At 56.7% G+C, this 16,219-nt stretch overlaps 1 protein-coding gene across 2 annotated transcripts in view; it reads right to left on the bottom strand.

Annotated features, from left to right (window-relative positions):
* EFNA2 (ephrin A2) overlaps nucleotides 1-15,213 on the bottom strand; it is a 42,932-nt gene extending 27,719 nt beyond the window's left edge. For both annotated transcript variants that reach the window (XR_012577211.1, XM_074528618.1), the window contains exon 1: nucleotides 14,467-15,213. Coding sequence is in view for 1 of the 2 variants with exons in the window: in XM_074528618.1 (XP_074384719.1) it covers nucleotides 14,467-15,191 (725 nt within the window). In the remaining variant the exon portion in view is untranslated. The remainder of the gene's footprint in view (nucleotides 1-14,466) is intronic.
* Nucleotides 15,214-16,219: the final 1,006 nt, after the last annotated feature.

Below are 16,219 nucleotides of genomic sequence, written 5' to 3'. Positions count from 1 at the left end.
ACTTGGTAAACCAGACTCTGCACTGGAGGGAACTGGGGGTGCTCACACCTTGCAGAAGGCCAGGACAGGGGCTGGAAAACCCAGTTGTGACCACACAGATCCTGGTGCCACCCCGGGCACCCCACGCCCAGGATCCGGTGTTAAATGGGTTTTTAAACACCTCTGAGCATGTGGTATGCTGCAGAAGGACAGCAGGTTATTTTTATCGTTGCATTAGTTCCAGTTTAATTGCCGGGATGTCATTAACAGCACGGAGCAGGGTCCAGGCACGGGGACACTGACACCAGTGTGTCCTGTCCCAAATCCTGTGGATTGAGACCCTGAATGTGCCTCTCCTCCCACCAAAGAGCTTGGTGACAGTCAGGGACAGGAACCATTGACCAGGGACAGGAGCCACCAACCAGGGCTGGACCTTCCTGGATCATTCCCTCCCTGTCCAAACGCTCGTCCTCCTCCAGCTCCACCCAGCAGCTCCAGGGAACAGCATTATGGCTCCCTCCTCCTCTTCCTCTCTCCATGGCAGGCCCCAATCCCCTCCAGTGCTCCACAATTGGGAATTCTCCTGCTGTCCCTGGTTCTCCATCGTGTCCCACCAGCCCATCCCACCTGGGACCATCCTCCCTCCTGCTCCCTTCACCAGCCCCTCTCGAAATTCCCACATCTCCAGCAGGGCCAAACACCCCTGGTTTGTGCCAGAGCCAGAGGCTGGGATCTCTTGGGTCACCCAGAGCTGGGATGCACACTCAGCTCTCCCCTTGGCTGCTCCCACTGGTGCTGACCGAGACCTTCCCAGCACTGGAGCTGAGCTAATCCCGGGTTTCACAGCCCAAGGGGCTGGGGGATGGCACTGCCATGGAGGGAACTCTCTGCTGTCCCTGTCTGTCCCTGTCTGCTCTGTGCTCAGGAGAGTACAGGGGAGCAGAGCCACTGCTGAGAAACCACCCTGGAGGAAAGCAAAGCTGCCCATAAATAATGGCACACAAATGGGGACACTGGAATTGCTAGGTGTGATCCCAACGGTTTCTTTCCATTGGAAAAACCAGGATTGTGCTGCCAATGGCTGCCCAGAGCTTTGGATCATGCCCAGCACAGTGTCCCCAACCCACCAGGGACTGGTCACCCCCCAGCCAGGCCCCCAAAATGCCAGATGGGATCAGACACAGGACATGAGATTTGCTGGGGGCGGTTTCCCAGCAGATCAAGGTTGCCAGAGGTGCCCAAACAGGCAGGGCAGGGATGGGCAGTGTCACAGGAGGTGACAGTGGCTTAATCCCAAAATAGGAATGGCCCCTAGCAGGGAAAGCCTGGCCAAGGAGCATCAGCCCCAGGTGGACACAGAGCTGCACCCCAGGCTCTGTAACACCCCCATACCAGTGCCCCTGCACCAGTTCAGCACTGGGGAGGTGACACCCGGCAGGGACAGGGCCACGTGGCTCCTGCAGAGCCCTGTGACGTTCTCGGGTGGGTTTGCTTTATGGGGTCAGGGAGGAAGGAACCGGCGCGGAGATATTTAAGTGGCGTTTCGCCATCGGAAAAAATTAGAGTCACAATATTAATTAATCCTCAAAGCACTTTACGAACATTAACTAATTAAGCCTCCCTACCCCTCTGCGAGGTGGGAAAGGTATCATTGTCCTCGTTTCACAGCTGCAGAAAACCAAGAGTGTGGAGGTGACGTGACTCGCCCAAGGTCACTGCGAGCCAAGCGAAGGCGGGAACAGGTTCCCAAAATCTGCACCTCGCTCCTCAGCAGGACAGGACCCAGCAGTGCTGAGCATGCTGAGCACCCTGGAGCCCAGGAATGCTGGATTCCAGCATCCCCAGCCAGGTCTCAGCATCCTCATCCCCATCCCAGCATCCCGATCCCCACCCAGGGCAGGATGGAGAGGGACAAACCAGGACCTGTATCCCCAAAGGGACATCCTGGGGGAAAATCCCACCAAACCCAGGGGCAGGGAGTAAAACCAGAAACCACCAAGGGGTTTTATGGAAAGCCCCACCGACCCTGCGTGGTTTAAAAGCGATTAGAGCCCTGCCTGGGTTATCAACCAGCGTCTCAATCCCGCGGCATCGATCCGGATAATAGCCGGCAATTGTTCAGATACAATATCATAAAGTCACTTTAACTACAGCCATAAAGCTTCCCCCGCCTGCAGCACCGCTGGGCTCCCCACGTCGTGCTGGGGACAGGCACCAGCAGCACGTGCTCAGGGCTGAGGATGGTGGGGGGACCCCTCCAGGACCCCCTGAATAAGGACAGGATCCTCAGGGATCGCCCCTCGTTTCCACTGCTGGGAGCGGAGGGAATGTGGAGCCCCTCGGGGTTCCCCTTGGGAATCTGCAGTGCTGGGGTTAGGGAGCTCCCATGCAGCCACTGAGATCTGATATTTCAAGTTTTAATCCGTGGGATTGATGGGAACTGGGAGAAATGAGGGGTTCTCCCAAATGTCCCTACAGAGCAGCCCGGATCCCCCTGCTCCCCTGGTTTGTCATTGTCTCCAATACAAGGAAATCCTGGCTTGGCAGTGCTGGAATCTGCCTCCTTCACCTCCTTCCCACCGCCAGCCCCCCATCCCAGGGCGCTCCCAGTTTGTGCTCCCTGCCCTGGGTCCCCAGGAGCGCCACTGGAGAGCACAGCTCTGGAGGACACCGCTGGAGAACCCAGACTCCTCACCCGCCGCCTCCTCACCCAGCGCTTCCCACTGCTTAATGAGCACAAAATATTTCCATGTTGCCAATTACTTGGTTCGTTTGTGCTGCTGCGGGCAGCGCTGGCGCAGGGAAAATCCCCCCCGGAGCTGGCCTGGCCCCCAGGGAGCAGGGAGAGCCCTGGCTGGGTCTCCCCTGGGCTCAGCATCCTCATCCTCCTCCTCACCATGCACCCCGAGACCCTCTCGCCCCGGGGTCACCATCATCAGCAGCCTCCTATCAACATTCCCGCATCCCCAGTGACATTTCCATGGCCCCAGTGTGACACAGTAGGAAAGCAATTCCTTGCTTTAAACAAACCTTTGAGGGACTTATAAAAAGATTTGGAAGCCCTTTTTCAGTTGTCCCCCAGCAGACAATTGGGGTCCAACCTGTTGGTGCCACTTTCCAGCATGGAGAAAATCCCGAACAACAGCAGAGATGTGGGTCCATCCCTGCTCCCATCACATCCCCAGACAGGATTTCCCCAGCTGGAGCCCTGCCCCTGGCCAGAATTGCTGCTGTGACCATCACCACAAAACCATTCCAGCAGGTCGATCCCGAGAGTGGCGTTCCTCCCACCTGCACCCATAAATCCTCCCTCCACCTGGAGCCAGGAAGTGATTTATAAGGTGGAATAAAAATCACAACGTTTAAGGAAAAAATATTAAAAAGTCACAAAAATCCATCCAGCTGGATTCCCCTCCCATGGGAATGGGGTCTCAGTGACACCGGGATTTTGGGGCAGCGAGGGACATGCTGGGAAGGGGCCAGAATGAATTGGGTCTGGCGCTGCCAAACCACCTGGATGTGGGATGCACACCGAAATCAGCCACAGATGTGAGCCACCGTGTGCCCACACAGATCCCAAACCAGTGTGGAAAGAGCTGGGGGGCTCCAGTCCCTCCTCATGGAGCCCTGGGCTCTGTGGACACGAACGAGGAACTTCACTGCCGACATCCCAATCTCTGCTCCCGTCTGAAATTCCCACATCCAGCCCGGAGCGGGCGGACACACTGTGCAGCAGGGCATGGTGCTGTGAGAGCCATGTCCTTCTCCATCTCTCAATCACTCCACCAACATTAATTCCCTAATTTAGCCCCTGGCAGCAATCCTCACCTTACCCACGGAGAAAGTGAGGCTGGGGGAGGGAGAAGCCATTTGTCTCCAAATAACGAGCTGGAAGCCGGATCCAGGATCACCCCCAGCTTGCAGGACGAGAGTCCCTGCTCCCGATCCAAAGCTTTCTATCATAAAAGACAACATTATGATTTATGATTATCATTGCTCAGCATTGAAATGGAGTCCAGGTTCTCCTGGAGTCCAGATCCTGGCTGTGACACCGGGCCCTGGACATTCCCCCACTGGCGGCACTCCGCATCCCAATGTCGGGAAGAGCCGAAGAACAATGGAAAACTGCAGATGGTGGCAGGATGAGACAGCGGTTGGGTGCTGGAACTGAGGTCCACTGACCCCAGGAGCCATCACAGAGAGGGGAAAGCTGGGAATGCCAGGAGGAGCAGGCAGGGAAAGCTGGGAGCTGGTCTGAGCTGAAGGTCACCGGCAACAATGAGCGTTAGGAAAACCGGCACTGGTTGGGCTGGACGCTGCCTCCAGAGCACACATCCTGCAAAAGCAATCCCCATTCCCAAACCTGCTTCCAACTCCACCAATTTAGCCTTAAATCCCACCTCAAAGGGTCAGGAGCAATGGCAGGGCCGTGGCGGGGCATTGATCCTGGTGTTCCACAGGACTCGGCACCCGCGCGGCTCTGGCCAAACCAATCCCCGCGACCCTGCGGTGATCCAGCGGAGACGTGGATGGAACTCAGAGCCAGGAGCCATTTCTATTCCAGACAAGCTCAGATTCTCTGTTGGAAACTACACGGGAGCACCATTTTGACCAGCATTTACAGCCGGGACAGGTGCCAGAATTCCGGTGTGCCAGTGCCGTAGCCGACGGCGGATCTCCAACAATGGGACGGTCACCGGGACAGTCACGGCACGGCCGGCACAGCCATGGCTCCATCCCGAGCCCCTCAGCCAGAGCAGCAGATTCTCCCAACCACCCAGCACCAAAGATCTTGAAAAAGCCAAAGGAGAGAGCCTGGAGCATTTCCAAGATCGACACCAAGCCCTGGAGCATGAGGCTGATCCTGAGAGAAGAACCTTGCAAGGTTCAGGAAAACAGTGATTTCCCAAATAAAGGATTTTGCAGCCCTCACCCAAATCCCCCAGCAGCAGCGTGGAGAGGGGATGGGGGAAAGTCCTCACCCTAAAATGGGGATCCCAGGAGCTCACCAAGGGTATGAGAGAGCGGCCGGACACACAAAGAGAGAGAATTTCAGTTACAGGATTTGTACAGGTTTTTTAAAATGCAGAAAAATGGTGGAAAGGCAGGAAAAAGCGGAATGGGAAAATTGAAACATCCAAACACCAGGAGGGAGGGAAATGCTCCTGCAAAAGAGAATTTTTTCCCAGTAGTATCTCTCCTATCTCCCACCCCACTCTCCTGGATGGCCTGCTCAGTCAGTGCTGAAAATTGGGTGAAATTTGGAAAAAACCCATTTGGAAGGGTCGGCACATCAGCCCTGGCTCAGGCAGCTCCAGCGCGGTGTTGGGTAAAAATAAAACACAGTTTGTGGGCACAATGTAAGAAGAAGGGGTCGGCAAGCAAACCAGGAAGGTTTGTGGAATTCCAGCGGAAAGATTTTTTCCAAATTCCTAGATTTGGAAAAAGCTGCTATTCCTGAGGTGAAGAACGGCTGACAAAAGGTCCTTTAGATTTCAGGGAAAAGGGAAAACAATCGCTGTTGTATTGTATAAAAGCACCAACCATTCCAAAATAACCTTGGAATAAAAACGCCCATCCCAGCACAGGATGGGAACGGACAGACGGACACGGCCCAGGCGGCTCCGCCAACCCAACCTGGCATCGCTGGGGCTGTGCCAGCATCTCCCAACCCTTCGGAAGCCGGGTACCCCCGGCCCTCCCCGCCGTCCCGGGGGGCTCTGCCCCGCGTTTTTCCACTCAATTTCCTCCCCGCGTCGGCAGGAGATAAATCCCTCTGCTGAGGCAGGCGGCCGGAACGGCAAAGCCAGCGGTGCCAAGTTTAATAAGCAACCCTGATCGAGAATCCAGATAATAATTGGGATTATCGAGCTGGCTGGGAAAGAGCTTCCTCAGCTCCTCATGGCACCCGCGCCCGGCACCCAGGTGACAATGACCCCCAGTGGGGCTGGGACGTTGATGGGATGCTCCTGAGGAGCAGCACAAGCCCGTCCATCACTGAATATTAAAATAAAATCAAAATAATACACTGCTTTCTGAGTGCTCCGCGCGCTGTCAGAACCTGCGGCACAAGGGAGCCCCCAAAATTCCACGGGAAGAGCCTGGGGGTCCCAGCTCCATCCCCACCTCTGCAGGGGCTTCCCTGCATCCTGATTTTTGTGGGGGACACACGGAGCCAGCACCGTCCCAGCACCCGCGGAGAAGCTCAGCCGCTGAAATAATCCCGTCGCGGTTGAATTTTGTGCAGGGCACGAGGTCCAGGGGCTTTCTTTCCTCAGTGGAAACAGGATTGGAAAAGGAAAGAATTGGGATTTTTCGAGTTCTCTACAGGGTCAGGCTGATTTTATTTTACTGCAAATATAAATAGGGTTTTTGATAAATAATAATAAAAAAAAAAAGACAGTCTAAATAAAACCCCCCTGGAAGACATGGCACGGAATTTGGAATCCTGGCAGGAATTGCTGTAGCCGGGCTGAGTGCTCTGGAATATTTGTATTTGCTGTCTAAACACTTTATCTCTTTCCCAGCACATGGGTGAGTTTTGCTCCCGTGTAATGTTCAAGGAAAAATAAACCGAGACGGATAATTCCTCCTCTTCTGCAGATAGAAAAAGAAAAATCCGACAAAACTTGGTTGCACTGGGGGGAAACAGCAAAATATTTCCAGGGAAATTCGGCCGAACGCCAAGGAAATAGATGGAGGAGGAAACTGGGATGTGGCAGGAGGAGGAAGCTGGGGATGGAATGGGGATTCCCCATTCCCAGCCATTAAAAACCCCCATAACCATTTATTCCCCTTTTTTCCCAAAAAGTCAGCGGCGCTGGGAATTGAAGCCGAGAGAGGTTTGGCATAAAAGATCCAAAATCCAGAGTTGGATTCTTGGGGGATTTTGGTGCTGGTGGAGGAGCTGAAACAAAAAGTCCATTCCTGGAGTCGAACAAAAAAGAAAAAGGTATTGAGGGATGGTGTAAAACTCTGTGGATCTGGAAACGCTTCGGCAGCACAGCGGGAGTACTGGGGTGGGAATATTGGTGGTGGGAATATCAGTGGTGGGAATACTGGTGGTTGGAATATCAGTGATGGGAATACCAGTTCTGGCATCCACAGGGAGCGGTGGCTCCGGGTCCAGCACTAGGATGGTTTTTAGTGGGATCGACCTGGCACGGGCAGCTCCGGCGTTTGCACGGGCACACGCGTGTGCTTGGAGGTTCACAGCTGCAGGGAAAACAGGAAAATCCCACAAAACAAGGCTGGAGAAGCTGGAAACATCAAGGAAAGAGGAAAACTGGGAGGTCAGGAAGAGGCGATGTGCTGAGGGAGCGTAGGGATGGATCCCACAGGTTCCCACCATGGCATAAATTTATCCCATGGGATCCCACCCCAGCACAGGTGTATCCCAAAGGATCCCACCCCAGCACAGCCCCACCAGGACATTGTTCAGCCCTGTGGCTGTTGCTCTCCAGCAGCAGCATCACCCCCTGCTCCGCTGGGCCTTGGGAAGAAAAACGGGAAGAGGGGAAAAATTTAAAAGTAGAAGAATTTAAAAAAAAAAATAGTCTAAGTCCCTGTTTCTGAATCCCTCTCATGTTGTTTCAAAAAGAAGGATGTGCCCTAAAGGTGACACCTGTCCCATACAGAGCTGGTGTCACACCAAGGGAAATGCCAGGAATGCTCCCAGGCTCTGAGCACCACCCTGCCTGGCCAAAATCCACAAAGCTTTGATTTCTCCACGGGTTTGGGGCTCAACAAGAAAATTTTGGCAAAACCACTTCCCAGCCGCCCTTTGGGCTGAAGCCTCAGGCTGGCAGCTCCATGGCCGTGGATCTCCCCATCACCAGCCCCATTCACACTGAAGACATCACAGCTGAGGCCACAGAGTGACCCCGGTGGTGACCCCAGCCCTGCCCTCATCCCCTCCCAGCACAGCCCACTCACAACACCCCCCCCACAGCCCCCGCTCCGCTCTTTTGAGCCGGGAGCCTCATTAGGAGGTAATTAGCTGCGGAACAATGGGAAGCTCTTTAGCAGCCCAGGCACAGCGGCAGCAACAAGCCAAGGGGGGAAAGAGGGAGGAGAAATAAATAAATAACAACACTGTGACCACCCGGGAACAAGCCAGGACGGAGCAGGGACACGGGCTCCATCCGCCTTCCCTGCTCTCAGCTTTGTCCCTTCCCGCTTTTCCTGCCGGGATCCAACCAACCCTGGCGCATCCCACACCCCATGGGCGCCATTTCCCCGGCCAGACAGTGGGAACAGCCATGGGGTCCCCAAATCCACAATGGGGCAAAGAGTTTGGGAGCACAGATATCCCTAAACACAGCCCTGGTTTTGGGCATTCCAAAATGCCTCTGGAATTCATCTGGCAAAGGCCAAAGTGGCCAGCGGGTAATCCCAACACTCTGGAGAATCATGGAATCACTTGGATTGGGAAAGAGCTCCAAAATCTTGATTCCCAGCCATAATCCAGCCTGGACTCTTGGAGCACGGTGCTTCCCCCAGTATTTGCAGAGGCCAAACAGGGCCTGGGCCTGTTTTTGGGATGGATCTCCAAGCAGAGGGAAGCAACCATTGAGATGAGCATTGAGTCATGGCAGAGGGGGAAAAGGAATTGAAGCAGCTCTTAGGGGCTGCAGGTAACAGTGCTCCGAGCTGCCTGCCTTCCACAAATCCCATTAAATCCAAGGAAGCGGGGCAGGATCTCTGCCCCAAGTGGGGAAAACCAGCTTGGATCAGAACGGAGCCTCAGAAATCACGATTAATATCTAACACAAAAGAACCGAAATTGTCACCATCAGGAACGAGGAGCTATTTAAGGAACAATTGCTGCAATTTTCCAGCCAACCCAGCAGCTGAACCTTGTCAGGCACAGGCAGGTACGGCTCCAGCCAGCTCCTGATGTGGCACTGGGATGGACACAGCCAGACAGCCCTGCAGCCAGGTAAACCCACAGCCAGGTACATCCTGGAGCCCCCAGGTAGGAATTCCAGGGGAATGTCACACAGGGGATGGCACAGCACTGCCAGACAGGGGAATTTTTGGCATTCGGATTATTTGTGTGTGCAAAGTGTATTTATGTGGGAGGGGGGGTGGGGTGAGCAAACATCCATATATGTAAATAAATCGATAATTTCTATAATAGATATTTATATATTTGTATGTAAATATATATATATAAATCAATATAAATATAAATGTGCCTTTCTTTATACAGCAGCACTTTCACAGCTTTCCATGGTACCCCAGGGCATCTCTCACCCCCTGGACCATTCCCAATGCCCACCCTCTGTGTGTACCCCAGGATACCCCAGGATCCAGGGGGGGATTTTGGGGGGGATTTTGGGGGGGATTTTGGGGAGGATTTTGGGGGGATTCTGACCCTCCAGCAGCTCCACACACCCCCAGCCCATCCTCGCATTAGGATGCGGCGCATGGCCGGCATTTGGATACCAAATGTGCAACCAGCAGGGAATGTAATTGCGGTCCCTGGAAAGGGACAGGCGGAGACGGCGACGGGCACGGAGAGAGAATCCTGTCAGCGACGCCGGCCCGCTGGTGTCTGCTCTCCATTAACCACTCGCCGCAGCCCTGGGCTGGTGAGGAATTGCTAACACGGCTTAACGGGCTGGAAAAGAGGGGTGGGAAGGGCTGGGAGTGATCTCGGCACAAAGGGAGAGCAGAAGGAGGAAAAACTCAAAGAGCAGGAATTGCACAGGACGAGGCAGAGAGCTGGCACACCCAAACACCCAGCACTGCCCTGGCACGCCGAGAGGGCACTGGGGCTGATGGTGACACAGGAACAACACGAGTGCCAGGGTTAAAATTCACATTAAAATCGCTTCAAGGGGGAAACAGGGCAAAATTCACAATAAAATTGCTCCAAGGGGGAAACAGGGCAAAATTCACAATTAAATCACTACAAGGGCGGAACAGGGCAAAATTCACAATAAAATCGCTCCAAGGGGAAAACAGGGCAAAATTCACATTAAAATCACACCAAGGGGGAAATAGGGCAAAATTCACAATAAAATCACTCCAAGGAGGAAACAGGGTAAAATTCACATTAAAATCACTTCAATGGGGAAACAGGGCAAAATTCACAATAAAATTGCTCCAAGGGGGGAACAGAGCAAAATTCACATTAAAATCACACCAAGGAGGAAACAGGGCATGTTTCTGATGTGGGCCTCAGTATGATGTCCATGGGAGCAGGGAGGGGAGACACAGAGAACTGGGGTCCCCAAAAGTCACAGCCAAAGCCAGGACACAGAGATTTTGGGATCCAGCCCCAAACCAACATGGACACATGGATGGGATCACCCAAGCTGAGCCCTCTCTCTTGGTCACCCCTCTGCAGCACCAAATTCCCCTGGAAAAAAAACAGATGTGGCATCATCTTCACTCCCTTGATGGAGAAGTGGGGCATGCAGCCTGGCCACAGCCCCTTGTGACACACAGGCGGGCAAGTTGGCCCTGGTTTGGTGGTGAGTGGGTCACAGCCACGGCTTTCCTGGCCACGGCCACCACGCTCCAGCCTCTTGGACAAAGCACCAGCGACTGGCAGGCGCCAGGGCTGCAGCTCCAGGAGATGGGAATGCAGGAAAAAGGGGCACAAAATGCAATGGGATTGGCGACATGATCTAAATCCCCTCTCCAAGATGTGCCCCGCTCACCTCAACCCCACCACCCCTGTGGCAGAGGCACCTTTTCCCCCAAAAGTCCTGCTCTGCCATCACCCCGAGCATCACCTGGCTCTGTAAATCCCCCTGCCAGAAACCATTTCTCCGGTTCTCGATCCCAGGATTGGGGAGTGCAGAGGAGCAGAACAGAAATCCCAGCTGTGCTCACAAACCACGCCGAAAAATAATACAGAAATCAGCAAAAGAGCCGTTCGGAGGCAGCGCCGTGACCTCGGCGCTGAACCAGGCCACGGGCACGATCCCGCCTGGTCCTGGGGATCCGTGCTGTGCACAGAGGGAGGAGAACCCCTGCCACCATGCACATTCCTGCCGTGGATCCAGGCACACGGCAGTGACCACGGGATTGCTGCAGGAACACCGACCAGCGTTCGGGAATGACGATTCCCTGCCCGTCACCCGGCAGAGCGGGGCACGGCAACAAATCCCAAACCCTTCGTGCTTCCTTGGCTTCCCAGGGGTTTCCAGCACAGGCATGGGTCATGATCACAGGCCTGGGGACTTTCTGAGGACAGGTCACTGTGTCCCACAGATCCTTTCCCCCATAGCACGGAGGTTTTCCCATATCCCTGATTTTCTGTCGCGCGGCGCCGCGTGCCGAGACATCCACCCTAAACCCGCTGTGGTGGGGGGAAAAATGGGGGCCAAAACTGGACACCCCAACCCGCTGGGTGATGCTGGACACTCCAGCACACCCCAATCGAGCTGGTTGGCTCCCATGGAAAATCCACCCTGGAATGCTACGGGTGAGCGGCTCCTGCACCAGAAAACACGGAGGGACGGCAGGACGAGCCCTGGGTGTTGTGCCAGACCCCTGCCCGCAGTGCCAGGCCAGGGAGGAGCCCCAAGGTCCCATCCATGGGCACATCACGCTGGACACGACCAATGGATCCACCCATGGCCGGCCCAGCCATGGCCAACAGATCCACACCCGGGGAGCGACCATCGGCAGCGCCCGTACGTGCCACGGAGCAAAAACCCACACTTCCACATGGCAACAAAACTGCCCATTATTATATAATTCTGCCTTCATCATCCTTCATTTTTTTTCCTGGATAACCTAGGAGTTCCAGCCAGCCAAACGTTTTCCTAGCGCATCCTCACAAAACCATTTAAAAATAAAAATAAACCTTGTAAATCCACAGCGAGTGGTTAAATCTCTCCCCAGAACAGGGAAATTGCAGCATCCCGAGGTACCACTTATTTTTAATTTAGCCCCAATTATGAAATATAGAATTATTCTAATCTGGGCAAATCATATCGACCATGAGATTTATTCCTGTCTTTTATAAAATATAGATTGCCGTATAAACCTGAAGAAAAATATTTAGCGGCAGAGAAGGTCTGTGGGTTCAAACAGGACATTTTAACCTTGGGTCTTTTCCCCCTTTTTTTTTTAAACCCCTTTTTATTTCCCCCTTACTAAAGGAGATGTTGGCAGGGGGAGAAAAGAATGAAAACAAGCGACCAGAAAACACAGAAATACATTTTTCCTTCATTTTTAAGAATGAGGCGGTCTTGTAGTAACTCCAGAGGAAAAAAATAAACCCACCGCTGGGTTCAAAAAGGGAATAAGCAGGAAACTCAATGGCAATTTCAATCTTTGCAACCCCTAATAAATTGCCTCGAATTCCGAGAGCCGAAGGCGCAGGCGGGGAGCGCTGGCGACACGGGGCGCTCCCACATTGGGGAAATTTGGGTCACATCCCGGAGCCAGGCGCTGCGGACGTGCCTGCTGAACCCACCAGCCATTGTCTGCTCTTCCCTCCCAGCCCCTCGCTCTTCCCCCTCCACTCCATTTTTTATTTTTCCTCCCCCCCCCCCACCAACCCCGTCCTCGAAAATATTTTCCCTGCCAACAGCAGATTTAGAAATGTATAAATATATATATATATGGGATAATGATCCACCGTGGATTTTTCCAGGAGAAATTCTCGGCGGCTTCTACGAGGGGGCGAAGGGGATGGAGGCGACGCCATCAGTGGTGCTGGGTCCCGGGACGCCCCTCACCACTGGCCAAGGGGTTGCTTTTGGCTGTTGGCACCACCATCAGAACCCTTGGGTGCCAAATCCCATCCTCAGGAGCCCCTGAGCGCCAAATCCCAAACGTCAGAACCTTTGGGCGGCAAATCCCAGCCATTGGAACCTTTGGGTGCCAAAATCCCAGCCACCGCCCCAACCACCCTCATTTCCAGGATGCCACAGTTGGACCTGGGGGGACACCTCACACATGGTTGGCATTTGGGAGAACAAAAACCACAAAGTGTTGGGAGCACCAGGAGCTAAAAAAATAAAAAAACTTCGCAATGGGCAAAGAAAAAAAAAATTAGGAAAAAAAAAATAATTCCCTGGCTCTTACAATCCCCCACAAAAATGTGAGGGAGATAATAAAATCCATATGCACCGCAGGCGGCCCACGACGCAGGCACCACCGCCAAGGAACCACCAGCAAGGCACAAAGGGACGGGCTGGCCCCAGTTTTGGGGAGGACAGAGGGGCACGGGTGGGTCCCCCAAAGGGACGTGTGGAGGTTGGGTGGACACCCGGTGCTGCTGAGGGTTCCGAGCCCTGCGCACGTCCCAGCGCCGAAACGGAACTTTATCCAGCTGCACTGGTGACATCGAGGGAGAGAAGGTGGCACCGAGGGTCCCCTCATGGATGGCAGAAGGGGATGAGGCAGCTGGAGGAGCTGCCCCACATCCCTGGCAGCTCTGGGGATGAGGACCAGGCCACGCCGTGCCCCACAAGGCCACTGTCACGCAGGGATTGAGGGGGACAAAGAACTCCCAGCTTGACCCAGAAAACAGGCCAGCCCAAAACCAGGGGCTGCACCCACCAAGCTCATCCCTCACCACTCACAGACACTGCCAGGCTTGGGAGAACTTTGAGGAATTTTGGGGGAAATGGGGATTTGGTGGCTGGTGTTTGTTCTTACAGGAATCCCCACAAACGGGCCCGTTCAGACCCCAAAGAGTGTCCCCAACAGGGAGGGTTTGGGGGGTCCCAAAGGTCCCAACCACCTGAGCATACCCAGAGCAGAATTCCTCCCGCTTCCAACTCACCAGCAGTTTTGGGTTCCTCAAAATCGCGAACAAAGAAATACGACAGAAACAAAACTCTTGCCCCCAAATTAAAAAAAAAAATACTTGGTGGGGACAAAAAAACACACAGAAAAATCGAAATTCCAACTGGAGTCAAGAAACGAAGCCAACTGTGGGGATTGCGCTCCCAGGATGGCAATGACCCGGGAGCAGCAGGGCCGGCCATCCCCAGCCCCGCACGCCCCGTGCCCCCCTCGGGCCCGTTTTGCCATTTTCCCCCCCAAATCGTTCTTCCCCACTCCCCCGCAGCCGCACCCGCCGCTTTGGGCGGATTTCGGGGTTTTTTTCGCAGAACCTTCATCCCCGGAGAGGGACCGGGGTGGCGGGGGGGAGGAACTTGAACTTCCCCGAAGTTGGGCGCGGAGGGGCCGGGGGGGGCCGAGCCGCAGCCGCCGCCGCCCCCGGGAACGCGCCCCGCGCCCCGCGATGCTCCCGGCGCTGCCGCAGCCCCCGGGGACGCTCCGCCCGGGGCCCCGCGGGAACTTTCGGGGGAGGGAGCCCCGGGGACCACCCCCCTCCCCGGGGCCGCCCAGCCCGTTCACCGGACCCCACCGGGGGCTCGAGGGGGACCCGAGCGGCCACGGGCGGCGGCGGCCGCTGTCACCGGGCGCTCAGCGGGTGTGTGTGCGGGGGGGAAACACCGAGTGGAAGTCGGGCGCCGAGGCCGCCCCCGCCGCCCCCCGCCTCACCTGGGATTGCTCCGGTTCCAGTAGACGGCGAAGCGGTCCGAGATAACTTTCCCGGTCTCGTCGGTCCAGACGCAGACGCCGAGGAGCGCGGCGAGCAGCGCGGCCGCCCCGCAGCGCACCATCGTCCCGGCGGGCGGCGGGCGCGGCTCCGGCCGCTTCAGGGGGCGGCGGGGCCCTGGGGCCGGCCGGGGACGGCGGGCGGGCGGCGGGCGGCGGCGGCGGCGGGCGGGCGCCCAGCCCTCACCATCGCCCGCGGCCCCGGGCGCCGTCAGCGGGGGGACTCGGGGGCGGCCGCGGTGCGGCGGCGCCGGGGCAGCCGCATCCCGCGCTCGGGCGGCGGGGACCGGCCCGGTTCCCGCGGCGCCCCGGGATCGCCCCGGTACCGGGAACCTTCCGCCACCCCCCACCACCACCTCCCGCGCCCAACTTCGGCCAAGTTCCTCCGAGCCCCGCGGCGCCGCCGCCGCCGCCCGGCGCCGAGCCCCCGGTGCTGCCGCCGCACCTGCGGGCTCAGCCCCGGGCCCCGCCGAGGGCTGCTCCGCCCCGGGGGACACCGGAGAGACAAAGGCCGGGCCGGGAGGCCGCCGCTCGCTCAGTGCCGCCGCGCCATGCTGCGCCCGCCGCCCGCGCCCCCCGCGCCCCCCGCCCGGGCCCGCCCCCGCGCCGGGCCCGCCCCCGGCACCGGCCCCGCCCCGCGCCCCGCCCCCGCCCCGCCTCTGACACATTGTTGCCACCGGCGGCCGCGCGCGCGCTCCCGGCGCGCTCCCAGGGCGGGGCTGCCGCGCGCCCCCGCGGCCACGCCCCTGCGGGGGGGAGGGGGGGGTCGAAGATTGGGGGGGGGTCGAAGATTGGGGGGGGGGTCGAAGATTGAGGAGGGGTCACAGCGGCCGGGTGAACGGGCCCGTACCCCGGGGGAGGGGAATCTGCGTGGGGAGGGGGTCACAGACACGGTGGGGGGGGTCTTTGGAACGGGCGGGGGTCGCACCGGCTGGGCTGGGAGGAATTTGAGATTGGGGGGTCACACCGGTGTGGGGGTCTTTGGGAGGGGATGGGTCGCACTGGCAGAGCAGGGGGGCTTTGAAAAGGGGAGAGGTTCGCTGGCAGGAGATTGGGAATTTGGAAGGGGGGGATCACATGGGTGGGTGGGGGGCTTAGGAAGCAGGAGGGAGGTTTGGGGTCTGTTACCCTGAGGAGGGGATGGGTTGTTGGGGGGTTTGGGGTACCCGGGCAGCGATGGGCAAGAAATGTTGGGAAGGGGCAGTGAGGGGCTCACACTAGAGGGGACAGGGACGGGGATGGGGACAGGGACATGTCCTGTGACCCACAGGTGAGAAGGAAAGACAGACAGAAGGTCCCACCCTCTGCAGGGACATTTTTTAATCTCTGATAAAAGGATAAATTAAACAATAATTCGTGTTAAGGGATCACTCTGCATTGTTGAAATCTTGGAAAACAGTGATGGGAATAACACAGAGCCCTGAAGCTGCTGTGGGGCCATGTCTGGCTCTGGGGAGGACTTTGGGAGCACGGACAATCCAGTGGAATTTTTGGTCACAGGTGTGCTACATCCCTGAACAAGGACACCCCATGGTGCCAGAGCCACATCCCCAAGCCAGGACACCCCACGGCCCTGGGGTCACATCCCTGAGCAAGGACGCTCCTCTTGGGCTGTCCAGGCCAGCTGCTCCTTGCTGGGCAGGACCTGCTCTTCTCCCAGAGTCCCCCAGATCACCCCAAGTTCCAAAAACTGCTT

The sequence above is a fragment of the Zonotrichia albicollis genome, chromosome 29 (assembly GCF_047830755.1).
Source record: "Zonotrichia albicollis isolate bZonAlb1 chromosome 29, bZonAlb1.hap1, whole genome shotgun sequence".
NCBI classification, from domain to species: domain Eukaryota; kingdom Metazoa; phylum Chordata; class Aves; order Passeriformes; family Passerellidae; genus Zonotrichia; species Zonotrichia albicollis.
The sequence above is the reverse complement of the archived record's forward strand: the minus strand, read 5'-3'. Positions and strand labels throughout refer to the sequence as shown.